This window comes from Balaenoptera physalus (assembly GCF_965194825.1).
Source record: "Balaenoptera physalus genome assembly, chromosome: 6".
NCBI classification, from domain to species: Eukaryota; Metazoa; Chordata; class Mammalia; order Artiodactyla; family Balaenopteridae; genus Balaenoptera; species Balaenoptera physalus.
In genome coordinates this window covers 90,196,690-90,214,158 of record NC_138885.1, presented here as the reverse complement: position 1 = coordinate 90,214,158, position 17,469 = coordinate 90,196,690, and the positions used below count along the sequence as shown (strand labels likewise).

The 17,469-nt window shown below is 38.3% G+C and overlaps 1 protein-coding gene across 3 annotated transcripts in view; it reads left to right on the top strand.

Annotated features, from left to right (window-relative positions):
- The window catches only part of SATB2 (SATB homeobox 2), a 187,136-nt gene extending 170,057 nt beyond the window's left edge, over window positions 1–17,079 (top strand). For all 3 annotated transcript variants that reach the window (XM_082467077.1, XM_082467076.1, XM_082467078.1), the window contains exon 11: window positions 15,862–17,079. In XM_082467077.1, the coding sequence (XP_082323203.1) occupies window positions 15,862–16,323 (462 nt within the window). In that variant the 3' untranslated portion in view covers window positions 16,324–17,079. The remainder of the gene's footprint in view (window positions 1–15,861) is intronic.
- The last annotated feature ends 390 nt before the right edge of the window (window positions 17,080–17,469 follow it).

Genomic DNA, 17,469 nt, shown 5'->3' with positions numbered 1-17,469 from the left:
GAGACAGGTGTGTGGACAGATGACTGTAGTACAGCATGTAAGTAAGTACAGAGAAAGAAAAGCACAAAAAATGGGCACATATGCCCAAAACCGAGTGGGCCGGAGGACCCAGAAGGCTTCCAGGAAATAGTGCTGCTCAAGGTTCCTTACAGAATACCTCACTGGAGGAGCTTTCCAGGTAGAGGGGACAGAGGAGGCACAGGCACTGAGATTAGAGGGGCAAAACAGCATGAGGGTGGGAACTATAGCTTTTAGAACCATTGGAGCACAGCCTGAAAGGCAGGGTTGAGGAGCCAAGGACGGAGCAGGGTCACATGCTGCAGTCAGGTCATGGAGCTTTCTTGGATGTGCGAGAGGCCTTGACCCAGCTTGAGACCACTGAAGGCCTTTCGCAAGATGCTGTGTTGGCTGTGGCCGGGAGCCTTTTGCGAAGTAATAGTTACTAATTCAGGCAAGAGATTTTAAAGCCTAAATAACAGCAGTGAGAGAAGAATGGAAAGGGGAAAATTAACCCAGGAACTATTTAAAAGATAATCAACAGCACGTGGGATTGGCTAGATGTGGAGGCTCAGATGAGGGGAAGGAGTCAGCGAGAACTCTCAGATCCTAGCTGGGGCAATGTGAGGTCTTGGAACACCAGTTGAGAGCAGTAATGATTAATTCCCTGATAATGTCAGTTGTAAGTGTGTTTGTTTTGTACTGAGTTTTCAGCTATTAAATTAAATCCACCCCTAAGCAGATTCACATTTGGAAGTGTAATGACTTCACAGTTCTAGTTTCTGAGGACGACCTACACAGGATAAGCAAATATGCTTAGAAAAGCCAAGGCAATGTGGCACAGAGACAAAATTGGACTTGCTTTGTGAATCTGAGTAGATAAGGATGCTGCATGACCAGCCTCACGGGAATATAATGGTTCATCTGCAGCTTGGAGACTAGAGTCTTTCTTGTGGGAAAAGGAATTGCCAATCCAGTTACTTTGCCCCGGGGAATTAGGAACTGGGATTTCTCTTCCCAGTGACCATCCTTGGTACCCTGGGAGCAAAAGACTTATTTTTTTGAGTAAACCACGGTCTGAGTAAGAGTGCCTGGCCCTGTCTGCTTTTCATCTCGCACCTGGTGTATTTACCACAAAGTTTAGAACCAAAAGTTTCTCCATACCTGATTACCGTTAGTAAGATGATCGATGTGGACATTGTAAAACCAGTATCCTCGTAATGAATTAAACATGGTTTCAAATTTAAAAGAATACTCTAGAATTAACCTTTCAGAAGTTTCACCTCACATGATTTAATTTTTCCATATTCTTTTTTCCTTGAAAGAAAATAAAACCAAGGATGCCAGTCTCTGATGAAATTAAATGAAATTGAAAACTAAAGGCTGTGTTTGATAAGCTCTCATTTGACACCTTTTCACTGCTAAGCCCCAAGGAATCTCTGTTGACACTCCCTAGAGATCAGTGGCCCTTACCTCACAGTCTGAGGGGAAAACCCTTCTTTGATCATTTGACTTTGTTTACCCAGTTTGGATGTTAGGGAATAATAAACCATAATATGTCCGTGGTGTGGTAATTCTAGATACTTTGTCTTTTACCAGAGGGGTTGATTATAATGCACTGCTTAAGATTTGCTTTCTATAAAAGGAATATTTGTACTTTTATGTGTTTGATTCACACAGTGCAGTTTTCTCAAGTCCTGTTATTAAGTGGTTACATCCAGAAAGCAAAAAATATGCTGAGGTAGTATTTTGTTGGTGAACATCTAATATTTTCACTAACCATAACTGTCAGATTGTTCTGACTTCTGAGTGCCCCAACTGTAAAAATTATACAGAAAATGTGGCCTATCAAGGGATTCTAAACAGCCCCATGTGAGACCTCAAACACATGGATTACCTTCTTTCTTACCCCCACCCCCCTAATAAAAAATCTAATCCAAACACCCTTTCTCCTTAAATAATTTAAACACTCTTCTTTAAGAAGCTAGAATGCAACATAACTGCAGTGTCACCAGTGCCATTACAATTATGGGGATTTTTCATCTTATACTGAGTCTTGGCTGAGTTGTGTCAGGCAAAATCTCTCTTTTTTGTTCTGGCAAATTTTGACAAAGTTGGGTATACATATATTTTTAAATGGTATCCAAAGATAGAAAAAGTAAAAATTCCTTTATTACCCGCTCAAAATTAACATTTGGGAGAGGAGCTTCTCCATAATGTATTATAAATTTTCTTAACTTGTTTGTCTTCACTTTTAACCATACACTTGAAACACTGAATAGTTTCCTCTGTCATTTTTAGTGTTATTTTTATATCTTAATTGGAAGGTGTTTATTCACACTAAAATGAATTTTTGTTCAAAACTTTTAAACAGAATAATTTTTGTATTTTTCTCAATTTTCCAGCTAAACCAGCAGTAAGGGCATGTTTGTTATATGTTAGACTCAGGGGTTTGTGATTTGTGGATCAGAGTTCAATTTTGTGTATGCATTTTCTCATCTGAAGAATAAATACAACAGGACCTATCGCCATTGTGAGATTAGTTTGTTATTGTTTTTAAGAAACAAGAAGTCCAAAGGATGGCGAACCACTTTGAATACATACTAATTATAGGATTTGAATGATTAAATTTAACATACGACCCCCAACTCACATCATATAATATGTATGTAAATCAGGAAGAATGATGCTTTAGTTCAATGAAGCTTATTTAATTTATTGAGATCCTATGACTTAAAGTGTACACATTCTTTCCCCCCATATCATCTTTGTTTCTAAGTCATTCTTTACCAAATAGGTGTTTTCAAGTTATTTTTGTCATTGGATTTCTAAATAGTAAGAGATTTCTAAGTGGTTTGAATTTTGACTCTAGTGCTTTACCTCAGGAATCATTATTTTAAGTCTTCGTTGATGCAGTTCTTGGCTGCCTACAAGATGTTTGCTCTTGTAGAATATATATATTCTCTACCTCCTTTAACTTAACATGTTTTCACTTAAAAGGAATTGAAACTCAGCTCTAGTTAAACTTGTTGGATGAAATTTATTTATCTGAAGCAGTTTCTGTACAAGCATAACTCAGAGATATTGACAGTTCAGTTTCAGACCACCACAATAAAGCGAATATCACAATAAAGCAAGCCACTGTATATGAAAATGATGTTTACACTATACTGTAGTATATTAGTTGTGCAGGAGCATTTTGTCTTAAAAAGAAAAGAAAAAACAATGTGTATACCTTAATTTAAAAATACTTTACTGCTAAAAAAATGCTACCCATCATCTGACAATGTCGGGTTGCCACAAACATTCATAAAAATTGCGTTGTAAAAAACGCAGTATCTGAGAAGTACAATAAAGCAAAGCTCAATAATGTATTCTATTCTTTCAAGCTTACCTTGAATCTGTTTTAAGAAGTCAAATTTCAGAGCTTACTGGGTCATGTATCACTGGCATTTGATGAAGTTGTTTTCATTTGGTTTACACTTTACTTCACTTGAGAATTATTTAGCCAACTGGATTAACTGTTTAAGAATTCTACTGGATCATTCTTATCCTGAACCTTTGCACATCTTTCTCTCTTGCCCTTTTGCCATTGATGAAGTGTCATGAATTTCCATGTTGATTCTTTTAATACCATTATGAATTCCAGGTACGTATATCATCCTAACGTTTTACACTCTTCATTATCTTTAACTTAACTTTAACTTGATGTAGGAGCTCTTCTTTCATCCATGCTGGTGCAAAAGCCACTCTTTTCTCAACTATACCAATGAAACAAGTCATGCAGTCATTTAGAAATCAGAATCCCAGAGGTAACTGTCAGCTCTGGTCATGTTACTCTTTACTCATTTTAACTCAAATATAAGGTCTTTAAAGACACTTTAATATTATCTGTACCTTGAATCTGATCTTCAAAATATATGCCTTCTCTATTCATTTTGAGGCAAAGTTTTGTGATTTGAGACGACATTGGGAAGGGTGGTGGAGGTGTATGGAAACAGGAGGAAATGGATGCTCATGGGTGTCGGGCAAGTGGGATTGGGGTGGGTGGGCTGGGAGATGGTTTCTCCCAGGAAGAAGGACACATGGTTGTGGCCTGGACTTTCCTGAAGAGTGCTCTTCCTGAATTCTCCCATGAATTCTGTTATGTTTGTGGAATGATTTTGGACATGTTAGGTCCTAAATGGGCAAATAAACCTATTTATCATATGATGCCGATGAAGGGAAAGTTATAATTGCCATTAGGTTCAATATATGTCTATGTTTTATCTCTCGTACATTCTAATAGGAGAGAGAATTGTTTTTTATGTGTCATGGAGTCTATTTGATTGAAATATAGCTACTCCTCTTGACCCTGCTTAATTTGCTATCAGCTCATCTCCTTATATTGGAGAAGCTCACGCAGCTAGATACCTCTTCAGGCTTTACAGATTCTGGCCACTCCCCAAAGTCAGATTGATGACTATGACACATTTTTTAACCCAAACCATACCAAAGTCGTTGGTATAGTTGTTCTCAATTTGTTACCAAAGAGGAAATGATATAAGCCAAAGCCTGTTTTAAGAAGCTTCCTCTAAACCCCCAAGTTTATTTTAACAGATTATTGTGTCACAGTGTTTTTATGCTTTCATCTTTGGCCAAAGTGTTTATTTTGAGAAACAATTATTAAACTGCATTAAAAACATACACGATGTTCCAATACCATCTTGGTTACAATATTAAAGGAAACTCAGACTGAGGCTGGATGAAATTGAACACATATTTCCATGTTAGACTTCCTACCATTTTGCTTGTTTGTATTGATTTCTCTCGACATGGTCTTCTTTTATTGAACTCTACTCTTTTTTTTGGTTCTTATTCTCTCCCCCGACCCCCGACCCCCAACCCCCTTCCCATAGCTGTATGTGCTAAGAGCAATTGTAAAAGGAGACCAACTTATATTAAACCTGCCTGGAGTCAAAATGTAATCTAACACCTGTAGTCCGCAATTTGTCATCGCTTCATGGATACTTTTTTTTTTTTTAATAACAGATTTCCTGAGTTTTGACCTTAGGATACTGTATAATCCAAAAAAAGCAACAAAACTAAACCACGGTTTTTAATAAGTCTTATAATGTTAGGATGTGAAATTACAACCATAAGAGCCAACTCAAGTAACATCATTTGAAGTTAGAAATAGTGCTGAGTTGTGTACCTAGGCGGATATGTTTTGCCTGTGAAAATGTCTCTGAGAGATAAAGTCAAGAGGCAAATCGTAATGCATGTGTGCTTTCTCCTACACTCGTTCTTTCAGACTTTCCTAGGTGACTGAGATCAAGTAAGGATGTTATTAACTGTAAGGTCCATTTTGTATTTTATAGTAAAGTGCTTGGTTTTCATTAGGGGAAAGACAAGGCTATATATTCAAAGCGATTCATGTGGTACAGAGTTTTCAAACTTTTTGGTGTCAGAGTCCCCTTTCACTCTTACTATTAAGGACTCCAAAAATGTGCATATCTGTCAATATTTACCATATTAGAAATTAGTTCTGAGAAATCTTTTAAATGTTTGTTTGAAAATAATTATAAATAACATTTACGTGTAAATGATATATTTTTATGAAGATAACTATCTCTAAAACAAAAAAAAATAAGAAGAGTACCATTGTTTTACATATATATTTGCAAATACTTTTAATGTCTGACTTAATCGAAGACAACTGGATTCTCATAATTGCTTCTCATTCATTCTGATACAAAGTGTAGTTTTGGTTGAAGTAAATGAAGAAAATCAAGCGTCACACAGACATGCAATTAGAAAAGGAAGGGATATTTTAATAGCCTTCCCAGGAAATTATGATCATTCTTCTTTGATACAAAACTCTACAAGTGGTAGTTTCTTAAAGGTTAGCTGCAAAATAGAATCTAAAATCATATCAGTGAACTTTCATACTTTTTTACATTGTAATTCATTGGTCTGCCTTGCACTTTGAATGGATCTTTTATCTATTCATAGTTTTATAATATCATGCATTGCTCATTTGGAAAATATTGATATATTGAGTTATTCAGATCTTCTAAATATTGACACATTTCATTGTATGACATATTTTTTAAAATTTCTTAAATCACCACCAATATCATCAGGGAAGTCTTTAAGTATTAGGGAACTGTTAAGCTTTTAGTGGAAGCTACAAGTTTCCCAAAATTCTGATTTTTGCTTGAAAGGTAAAATTTAATCATTGGCAACAAATACTACCAGATTTTTTTTTTTTTGAATTGACAGGCTTACTTTATTTTTAAGAAAATATCTGCCACATACCCAAGTCTGAATAATCATAGTTTGCCTGTTGGTTGTTCTTTCAAGTAAAAATGATATTTATTCCAAGACAAAGGTGCTAGTTCAGCTCTCAGCTCATACAATCTCACAAATGCTCTTTCTCATGAGAACCACCTTAACTTCAGTATGCCACGGAATTGCATTATGTGTACTTCACAGTTTCTCACACAGACTATTAAAATGAAGTATACTCAAGAGTTGAGATTTAATATAATTAATACCACATTACTGCTTCATCAAGGATATTCTTAAATGAAAGTTGCATTTTTACTGTGTGTATGTGGCAGTGAAGAACACAACTACTGTTGAAGTTTGGTGCCACTGACTTGACTTATGCTAACAGGCCAGCAGTTTCCCCACCATTGCTTTTGTACCATCAGTACAAGTTTTAGCACTGTCAAAGAGGCAACTAATGTCTCAGTTTTGCTATGAAAATAGTTTTGATTCATGGACCTCTCTGTGGGGATATCGGGATTCCCCCAGGGGACCGTGGATCACATTTCTAGAACCGATAAAGGAGGTCATCTTAAGAGGATCCCAGGCTGTGCATATAGAAGGTGTCACCCTGAAAGAGATTATGATTATGAGGTGTAATTCCATGTGACAGATGCTTTAGCGGCAACTTCCACGTGCTAGGTGCCATGTGGAAGAACAAAGATGTGTGCAGTATATGGATGAAAGAAATAAGACAACTTATTGGTGGACTTTCTCCTTTGTAGATCTGTAGATTTTTGGAGTGAAAAGGACAGACAAATCTCTGAATTTGTTGCTAATTTTCATAATAAGTGTAGTTACAGAAAACTACGTGAGGCATTATACTGCTGATTCTTAAATCCTCCTCTCATTTTTTAATGACAGAAACTACTTCCGGAAACCTTACTTATGACAAGAACTCTGCTAAGTACTTAGCATGCATTATCTCACTTAATCCTCATAAAACTACAAGGAAGATTTTACAGATTAACAAACGCTGTGGCTCTGAGAAAGAAACTTGCTCACAGCTGCAAGGCTAGTAAGCAGATGTGCTTTTGGGGATAAAGATTGGATTCAAAACCAGAACTTTGTGACCTCACAACTCCTGCTGACAAGGTTTATGTGAAAGCAATCTTAAGGATTATGTGATGCCCTGGAATTGTTTTTAACACAAAAAAAATGGTTAAAAAAAATATATATATTATATATATATTTGCTCTCAGATAGCTGCTAGATGTAAATTCCTATAATGAGTGACAGTTTCTTTACTTTTAAAACATAGTTTTGCTAAAAATGAATAATAGAAAGAAAAAACAATAAGTTGTACAGAACAAAAATAGTAACTGGTCTGCAATTAAAGAAAGAGAGAATATGGAATTAATCCAGTACAGCAGAACAAAGATGTACTGAGCACTTATGTGTGCCAATATGTAGCTCAGAGTCCAATAATGAGATAGATGTATAATAGTTCTATTAATTATTAATTACTAAAGCTAAATTCTCCCCACTGAGGTTTTGAGCTAAAATTAATAGTCTTAATTGCTGATTTTGAAAAAAAGGGAAAATTAAGGGGTAAAGCTAGGTTGCTGAAACTTAAGACAAATATCTCAGTTATATGGTATTTTATATATAGTATATTTTAAAAATAGCAGCACTTATTCATTAAACAAATTCAAATTGAGTTATGCATGAGGGCTTTCCAGTTGTTCTAACCAATTGTTCTTACTGCCTGGTAAATATATTTTCTCAGGATTTTTAGCGGAAGAATGCTTTCCTTCTTCGGATCAACTATATTACATTCTGTTATTTTAGGTGAGGTAAAATTAAACAAGTAAAAATAATTCTGATATTAACTCAAATGCGGTGAGAAGTCATCTCCTATTGATGCGCATCACCATGTAGGACCTGAAGCTCTGGTGAGGCTCGCTCCTATGGGTGAGGCTTGTCAGAGAGAGGGGGATGTGGCCACCTGGGAGCCGATTTTAACCTATTACCTATTACCGCACTGGATCAGCCGCCCTGTACAGTCACCTCCTTAATAATTTCTCATTTTCTCTATATAAAAAAGACCACAAAGTCTTGGCATATTATAAGTAATCCAGTTCACCCCATAATGATACAGTGAATTATATACTTTCCTAAACTTAATCATTTAGGATCTCACTTCCTTCCCTGCAGGCAAAAGCCATTATTTTTTACACATGGCTTCCAGCTGGTTTTCATTGAGGCCTTCAAAATCTATTTGAACACTGAGCGGTTTAAGAAGAGCTGCTTTATCTTTCTTAGTCAGCTTTTGTCACAGTACCATTTTGTCCTTGTGTTTTTTAAATTTTCAGTTTCGAAGGCAGAAAAACAACGTATATCCTTATTACGATTGTGTTTTGTCACTGGGCAAGGAGGTGTTGGGTTTTATTTAGAAGTTGATATCTCTTTTGAATATATTTACAACCTTTTCTTTCTTCATCGCCATCTTCATGTTCATTTATACACATGTATGTCATATTTCAGCCTGATGAGATTTTAGTGAATAAATAGGAAGGCAAGACTTATTAAACTTCTAAGTTTCTATTTGATCATGTCTTACCCATAACTTATTCATCAACACCCAACTGTTGGAGACAGGACTCCTTACTAGAAAGCTTTGTAAATTAATAGGTCCAGTTACTATACACTCCATAAATATTTGATAAATGGAATTTTTTTTTTTTTTACTCAACCCAAGGTCGATGGTTTTAAACATAATTTCTTTTAGACATGATAAGCACTTCTGATGAAGAAGGCAGCCATCAGTTAAATGTAAGTTTACCATTCTCTCTTTTTTTTTTCCAATTCATTTATTTATTTATTTATTTTGGCCGCATTGGGTCTTCGTTGCTGCGAGCAGGCTTTCTCTACTTGCGGCGAGTGGGAGCTACTCTTCGTTGCAGTGCGCGGGCTTCTCATTGCGGTGGCTTCTCTTGTTGCGGGGCACGGGCTCTAGGCACGAGGGCTTCAGTAGTCATGGCACACGGGCTCAGTAGTTGTGGCTCGCAGGCTCTAGAGCGCAGACTCACTAGTTGTGGCGCACTGGCTTAGTTGCTCCGTGGCATATGGGATCTTCCCGGACCAGGGCTCGAGCCTATGTCCCCTGCATTGGCAGGCGGATTCTTAACCATTGCGCCACCGGGGAAGTCCCTGTTCTCTTGAGGATAGAAGTGCTGATGCATCCCTCTGGTTGTTTTTATGATAGTGTTGCTATTTGTGATACTATGTTGAAAGTCCAGTAATATATTGATATTATGAGCTGAGTATTTCTTACTTAGTATGTGGATACATGAATATTTCTCTTCTCTCTAGTGTTAGTGGTGGTTTCAAGTCCTACTGTGTTTTGGGCTAGATCAGAGGACATGACTGCAGGTCACAGTAAGGGTAGACCTTACTGACAGTAGAATGCCAAGGCCCTGCTGCTCTGGCTCTGGCCCTGGCAGCCCCTCAGTTGTCATTTCTCTCCAGCGGAGGGCTGTCCGAGCTGTTCCTGTGATGGCAGCGCTGGTGGCAATGTGCTGTACCTGTGCTGTCTAGTATGGTGTTGCACAGAGTGGTTATCTAGCACTGGAAACGTGGCTCGTGTGAGTGAGGGAACTCAGTTTTTTCTTTTTTTAGTTTTAATGAATTTAGATGTCCATAGCCGTATGTGGCTAGTATCTGTTGTACTGGGTGGCACGGCTCTAACACGCTGCCTTCCTTGCTGTTCTTCAGATATACCAAGTGTACTCCTGCCTCCCTGCCTTTTCGCTTGCTGTTTCCCTTCGTCTGGGATGCTCTTTTTCATGGTTTGGTCCTCACTTCCTTCAGGCCTCTGCTCAAATCCTACCTCCTTAGGGAGCCTTCCTTGAACCACCGAATCTAAAATAGCTTCCTCTTCCCCCAATTCTCCTCCTTATGCTTGGCTCTGTTTTTGCTTATAGTATTTATTACTACCTGATATCTTATTTATGGTCTGTCTCCTCTACTCTAGAGCCTTTGTTCGATTTTCTTAGGTGATCTTGCTCACAGAAGACAGGGGAACATAATGTTTAAGGGCATGGGATTTAAAATCAGATATGTTTTGGATATCCAGTCCTGCTAATTAGAAGCTATGAGGCCTCACACAAATTACCTACACTCTCTGAACCCCAGTTTTCTCATCATAAATGGAGTAAAAATGCTTACTCCAGGATTACTGTGAAAATAAAATATATTTATAGCATTTAGGCCAGTGTTAGGCTCATAATAAACTTTATATGAATGCCAGCACCTATTATTAATATTAATAGTATTATCATTATTATTGAAGCTACCTTGATATTTCACTGCTGCGAACCCTAAGAAACTAACAATAGAAGCTACAAAAAAAGAAAGAGGCTTTTAAATAAACCCTTTAAAACTCTCTTTGTAGAAATTATCAATATCAGAAATGAATTGCTGACCAGATTAATTTAAGTTCAGTTGTGATGGAGAAAAATCCAAACCAAAATGAGATAGGATGAACTGTCAGGCTTCAGTTTGCAAAGGTCAAGAGGAAAGGGATGGATAGCTATCTTTACAGAATGATATATTCTGTTATTTGGGAAAGTCATGTGAAGAGAGATGAGAGACTTTAGGAATAGAAAGGTCAACTGCTGGGCCCATTTTGAAAAAGGGGAAAAAGGATGAGTCTGGAAAGTGTGCAGACTTGGGCAGATTTACATAAATACCTGGGTAGCTGCTCCATTATACTTACCTTTTTTAAAAAATACCAGAAAACAATAATCTGGGCTTGGGAAGAACTTGTTAGGAAAGAGCATATCTCTCTTCAGTTGGCAAGGCATCCTCTGTCTTGGTTGCAGTAACTGTAAATTTTGTGGTTTCAAAAAGTCAATCAGTGAGAAATAAATGCCTGAAATATATGCCTATATGTTCCTCAAATGAGCTGAGGAACAGGATGGCGTGTAGGCCATCCAGCAGGAGTCAATGACATGGCCTCAGGCCGGAGTTACTCAGGGCACTGGCTGGGGACAGGACCAAACTTGAGTCATTCTAGTTAACCAACAAGGAATTTCAAACATCTCTGAGAAGTTCAGACAGAAAAACTAAAATTCAGTTAAGTGGGTGTTCAGAAACCTGTCCTATGAAGAAGAGACTAAAAGAGTTGGCATTAGTTAGTCAAGATGTGGGAAAGTGCAGAAAAGGTGACTTGATCCCGCTGTTTAGATGGAAGATTTGGGGAGAGCATTGGACTGATTTCCCCGCCTGGGGAATACCACATCGTAAGCAGTAGGCTCTACTCTGCTTTTGTTCAGAGTATTCACACCACGGGAAGAAGCATTACACGACAGTCAGAAGAATTTCCTGATTGTCATAATAATAAGCTACTGCAGGTGGCTAGTGAGGAAGTGTATGCAGTTCTTTTTGCTAAAAATTATGTAAGACAATAAATAACTGCCTGGAGTAATCGGAATATTTCAGGGGAATGAAGATAGTTGGGACAGAGTAACTTGGGGACGCTTTTCATCTCAGATATTATGAATATTGTGCTCCTTCCTATCTGCTTGAAGATACTAGAAATATTATTTAACCTTCATGCAAATATTGTCATGCCTCCCAACTCAATATGGAACACTGTCTGGCCTGACACAGGATATCTCACTTTGTAGATCATTTCCATTGCTGTTAGGTCTCTGAGAAACATCTTCCTCTCCTATGATGGCAGCGACATTGTCATTGTTCCGTGGAAACCTACTGTCTTAGACTGACAGCTCTCTGTGTTTAAAATTTCCAATTTTGAGGGTGTTCCTGAGATGCTCCATGTTTCTAGGTTGTTCTGGATCCAAGTAGCACCTTCACAAGGAACTGTGAGGGCTAAATGAGTTAATCCATGTAAAGATCTTAAAACTGTCTGGCACAGAGTAAGCGTTCAGTAAGTGGTAGCTATTATGATTATTGTTTCTCCATTTCATGTGTGGCTTCTCTGTATCTGTGTGTTACTACTGCTAGGTTCAGAGTTAGAAGGGGGAGTGAAATAGGCCAATTGGTGGGACCTCAGGAGAAGAACAAACCCTATCATGCAGAAAGATTACAGTAACTTCAAAGTATAGTTTTGGAAAATCTCTTTAAATCTAACCAATGCACAATGGAAAACCCCTAAAGAACCAATCTAATTATTTAATTAAGTGGAACCGTTATGCTGACTTTTACTACAGAAGGCAAGCATAATTTAAAAAACGGGGCATTTTAATTCTCTTTTGTTTTCCAATTAACGCATTTGCTCTAAAAGGGGGTCCTTGTGCTTGAGTATACATGTTCTGTGAGTACATATTCCTACGTAATTTCAGTCTCTCTCTCTCCTTCTTACCAACCCCCCCCCCCAAAAAAAATCTTCACCTGTTGATGTAGAGGTTCATTTATTACAGTGCTCAAGCTGCCCAGATTACAACCTCAGAGCAAATATCTTCCTGCCATCGAAGCTGCCATGAGCAGCGTGGGTCCACCGTGCAGATCTCCTCTCCCTGCCAGCTATAATTAGGATGTTGAAGTAATGGAGCTCTCACTTTTTTGCTGATGCCAGCTTACCACAGCAGACCACATGCGTTTACTCTTAGTTGAAAGTGGTAAAGAAAATGCCAAGAACATTCATTTTAATTGGTCGACACTATATGGACCTTTAGTGCCACTGTTTTATGGTCTTCTGTTTTAGATTTCTTTCTGCCACCAGCCATCAGCTTATTATAATGGGTATTCTTATTTGCATTTGATTATCCTTTTATTGTTATTTTGATTGTTACTTGTTATGAATTATTATTTTAAAAGTTTCATCCTCTTCTGTTACCTAAGTAACAATGCCATCTGCCCTAATATCTATTAAATTCTACAGAAAAGACTGACATTTTCACATTGGTAAGAAACTAGTTTTTCATCAGGTAGTCCCTGAGACTAGGATAAATGGCAGAGATTGTTTTCTTAAATGCTTGCTTTGATGTTGATGTTTTGTAGTTTAAAAAAAATTTGTCACCTGGGTAGTGTGTGGTGGTGCTGGTAGTGGTGGTACCAATGTTTCTCTCGTGTAACTAGACGTGTTTTCTTCTTCATTGATTGGACTGAGTTCCCCCTGAGCTTTGGAAAATGTTTAATTTGTTACTCTAACATGGAAAACACCACCTAAAATAGGAGAGAATGGTAAAAGAGAAACATGTGTTTTTTAAAAAGTGAACTCACTATTCTTAAAGGTCTTGGGAACTTCCAGGACGTTAGACACTGATCTGAGTGGAGGAAATTCGGTCTTTGCCTTTGGAGTTGACATAATACTTTCTAATGGGGACCTTCATGGTAGCCTTTTACTGTTACAGCACTGCCGCTGATGTTGCAAGGCGTGAGCAGCGGCTGAGTTCCTCTTCAGGGTCCCATGCGCCCTCTCCAGGAAGCCCTTCTCACATAGGCCTCTGAGGGGGACAGGGGCGAGTTGTTTGGACGATTCCTCTGTATTGCTTTCTCTTTCTTTAGTCAGATTGAAAAAGTTCATAAATACATATTAAAATGGGAAACTATTTCATGCAGAGATGACGCTGAAGAAGCAGTTATGAGGATCAAGAATAAGCTTGCCTAACGAGTGGCAAATGACAAAACTAAACCAATGTAGTAATCAGTTTGATGTCCTTTATTCAAGGGGAACAGTCCATGGGTTGTAGTGGGTACAGTTCCTCACAAGCAGTGGAACACTCTTCCGGAGGGATTTTGGGCCAGTTTTATAGAGCATTAGAAGTGGCGCCACAGAAAACAGGGCGTGATTGGCTGGGGTTGCATATCTGACCTTATTTAGAAAGATCAGAGAACAAAGAAATAAGTATGGAGCCCAGAGCTGGCGTTGCATTTGGGGATTTGCTGACAGGATACTGTGTTTCTGGTCAAGCAGAGCATTTATAGCAACATGAAAGTTCAATCTGCTGATGTGGCACCCCAGGCAGGAGTAGCTCCAACTAGGATCTAGTATTTAAATACTAGAGGGTTTTTTTTTTTTTTTTGGTTTTGTTTTGTTTTCTAATGAGTGGGGAATAGGTAGAAATGAAAGAGAAATTTAAATTAATTACAACTAGAAAACCTTGACATGAAGGATAACACAAAAAAAAGGAAGTGGATTGCAGAACAAAGGATGAATAGTTTGTTCTCTAGCCTCTGGTGGCTAGGATTCCTGGTTTTCACCCAGGCTACCCAGGTTCAATTCCTGGGCAGGGAACCAAAATCTCGCTTCAAGCCACCACTCACTGCTGTCTCCTCGACATCAGTAATATTGGGGAGGTCCATTTATATGAGTATAATCTAGTCATTTAAAGGGCATAATTTAATGAAAAATTATATCTTTTAATTAATTTGGAAGTTTTTATATTTTTAAAAAACATTCTTGTTTAAGGATTAAGATCAGGGCTAAAAGAAAATAAACAGAAGTTGTTCCTAATTTTATGGAGAATTGATTTTCTGACTCAAATACTGACTTATTCCACTGTTATACTCTAAGAGTAATTATGAGGCTGATATAATAATGACTATCATTTATCGGATGTTTGCCCTAAGCCAGAGGTGAACAAACTCTGGCCCATGGACCAAATCCAGTCTGCCACCTGTTTTTTGTTTTTTTTTTAATTAATTAATTTTTTTGGCACATTGGGTCTTAGTTGTGGCACACGGGATCTTTCATTGCGGCGCGTGGGCTTCTCTCTAGTTGTGGCGTGTGGATTTTTCTCTCTCTAGTTGTGGCGCGTGGGCTTAGTTGCCTTGCGGCATGTCGGATCTTAGTTCCCAGACCAGGGATTGAACCCGAGTCTCCTGCATTGGAAGGCAGATTCTTTACCACTGGACCACCAGGGAAGTCCCTGCCACTTGTTTTTATAAATAAAGTTTACTGGAACGTAGCCATGCTCATTTGTTTATGTTCACACTATAGAGTTGAGGCATCACAACAGAGACGGCATGGCCCTGCTAAGGCTGAAATATTTCCTATTTGGCCCTTTGCTGAAAAAGTTTGTCAGCCTCTGGTTTAAGGCAAGCACTGTTCTTTACGTGCATTATGTCATTTAATCCTTCCAACATCCCTAGGAAGTCAGTGTCTTATCTTTCTTTCATAGATGATGAAATTGAGGCTTAAAGATGTTGAGTGTCCTGCACAAGGACATCCAGCTAAGGGGAAGAGTCTGGACGTGAGCCCGTGTGATCTCATCTGTAGAGCCTGCACTTTTCCTCTGGGTCCAGCTTCTTTGTGATTGGGCTTCAGAGAGGTGGCACACCACGCTGGTTAACAGCAAGGCCCTGGAGCCACAGATCCTTTGAATTCGAATGACCTTTGGCAACAAATGACTTAACTTCTTTGTGCCTCAGAATGGAGACATTACTATTATTAACCTCTTGTTTTGTAGATGAGATTCTGAATCTCCAGAAATTCTTTTAAGTTTTCAGAAGACCTGAACTTACCATGACTACAGCATCACTACAGTGCTAGCTAGACAACACGTATTTCAGAGGGACGATGGCTTTTGAAAGGTGAGATTGTGAATCACATATTAATTTTGTTTAAATTTTAATTATCAGGTCCTTCATAGACAGCAGTCTCAGCCAGCCAAGGAGAGCTCCCCTCCCAGAGAAGAAGCGCCTCCCCCGCCTCCTCCGGCTGAAGACAGTTGCACCAAAAAGCCTCGGTCTCGCACAAAGATCTCTTTGGAAGCCCTCGGGATCCTCCAAAGCTTCATCCATGATGTGGGCCTGTACCCTGACCAGGAAGCCATCCACACTCTTTCTGCTCAGCTGGATCTCCCCAAACACACCATCATCAAGTTCTTCCAGAACCAGCGGTACCACGTGAAGCATCACGGGAAGCTCAAGGAACACCTGGGCTCGGTGGTGGACGTGGCCGAGTATAAGGACGAGGAGCTGCTGACAGAGTCGGAGGAGAATGACAGCGAGGAAGGCTCGGAGGAGATGTACAAAGTGGAGGCTGAGGAGGAGAATGCGGAGAAAAGCAAGGCTGTGCCTGCTGAAATTGACCAGAGATAATGTGAACTGCCACCAGGCAAAGCAATACATCGGTCCAAGGATTTTCTGTTTTAGTTTCTTTAAAAACATTTTTTTTTTTTTTGCTTTATTTTATTTTTGTCTTTTTTTGGTCTGTTTTGTTTTCCTTACCTTTTTTTGACATCTCTCTGTTGCACAGGATACACCTGTAGACTGAGTAAGTTCAGTATTTCTGAATCAGACATCGCCTTGGCAAAGACACTAAAGTGTTAACGCTTTACAATGGACTGGATCATAGTCATTATAATCACAGGAGACTCTGCCTTCATTATCCTTGCACTCATGGAAGAGACACCAGGCAAGTTCCAGGATGGAAAGACCTATGAAATAAATGAAGGAAGCTACAAGTGTGTGTGTATATGTATATGTATATATCTATATATTTACATATATATATTAAATTGCATGGGACAGAGAACTTTACAATCCGAAAGAATAGACTGTGAAATGAGTTCTTAAAGAAGAGACTTGTTTATGTATTAAAAAAACCACTTCACAGTGAGTCGCTTTGGCTTTTTGATAAACTGCGGCCTGCTCTCAGGGTGGGGTGACTATTTTTGAATTCCTATTTATTTTCTGTGTTTGTCCCTGATTTTTTTTTTTTTTTAATTCTATGGCTTCCTATCTGGCAGCTTGATGGGTAATTTTTGAGGTATGTATTTAACAAAACAAATCAACACTGCCAAAAAAAAAAAAAAAAAAAAAAAGAAAGGAAGAAAGAAAGAAGAAGAAAGTAAAGTGAAAAAAAAATCAGGGCACCTTAAAATGATACCAGTCAAATTAATCTTAAAGACACAATGCACACTTAAAATGACTCGCGTTCCGTTATTCAACTTGTCGTTACTGTAGTGAACAGATGCATTTCTGTGGAATTCCAAATGAGTAAAGCTGAAATTCAGTACAGAGATAACTTGTCCATTAGTGCAGTCTCGATAAAATGACATACTGATGTCAGACAAATGGAATTCACAGTATGAGCCACATTTTATTGTGAAATTAATTTACCTGCTTGTGGCTTCAGATCTTAAAATTAATAAGCCTGCTCATTTAAAACTTGTTTATTGTTGCTGTTTTCTTTTTCTTTTTTTTTTTTAAATAGAAAATAGTTCAATGTAATATTAAGTTAGA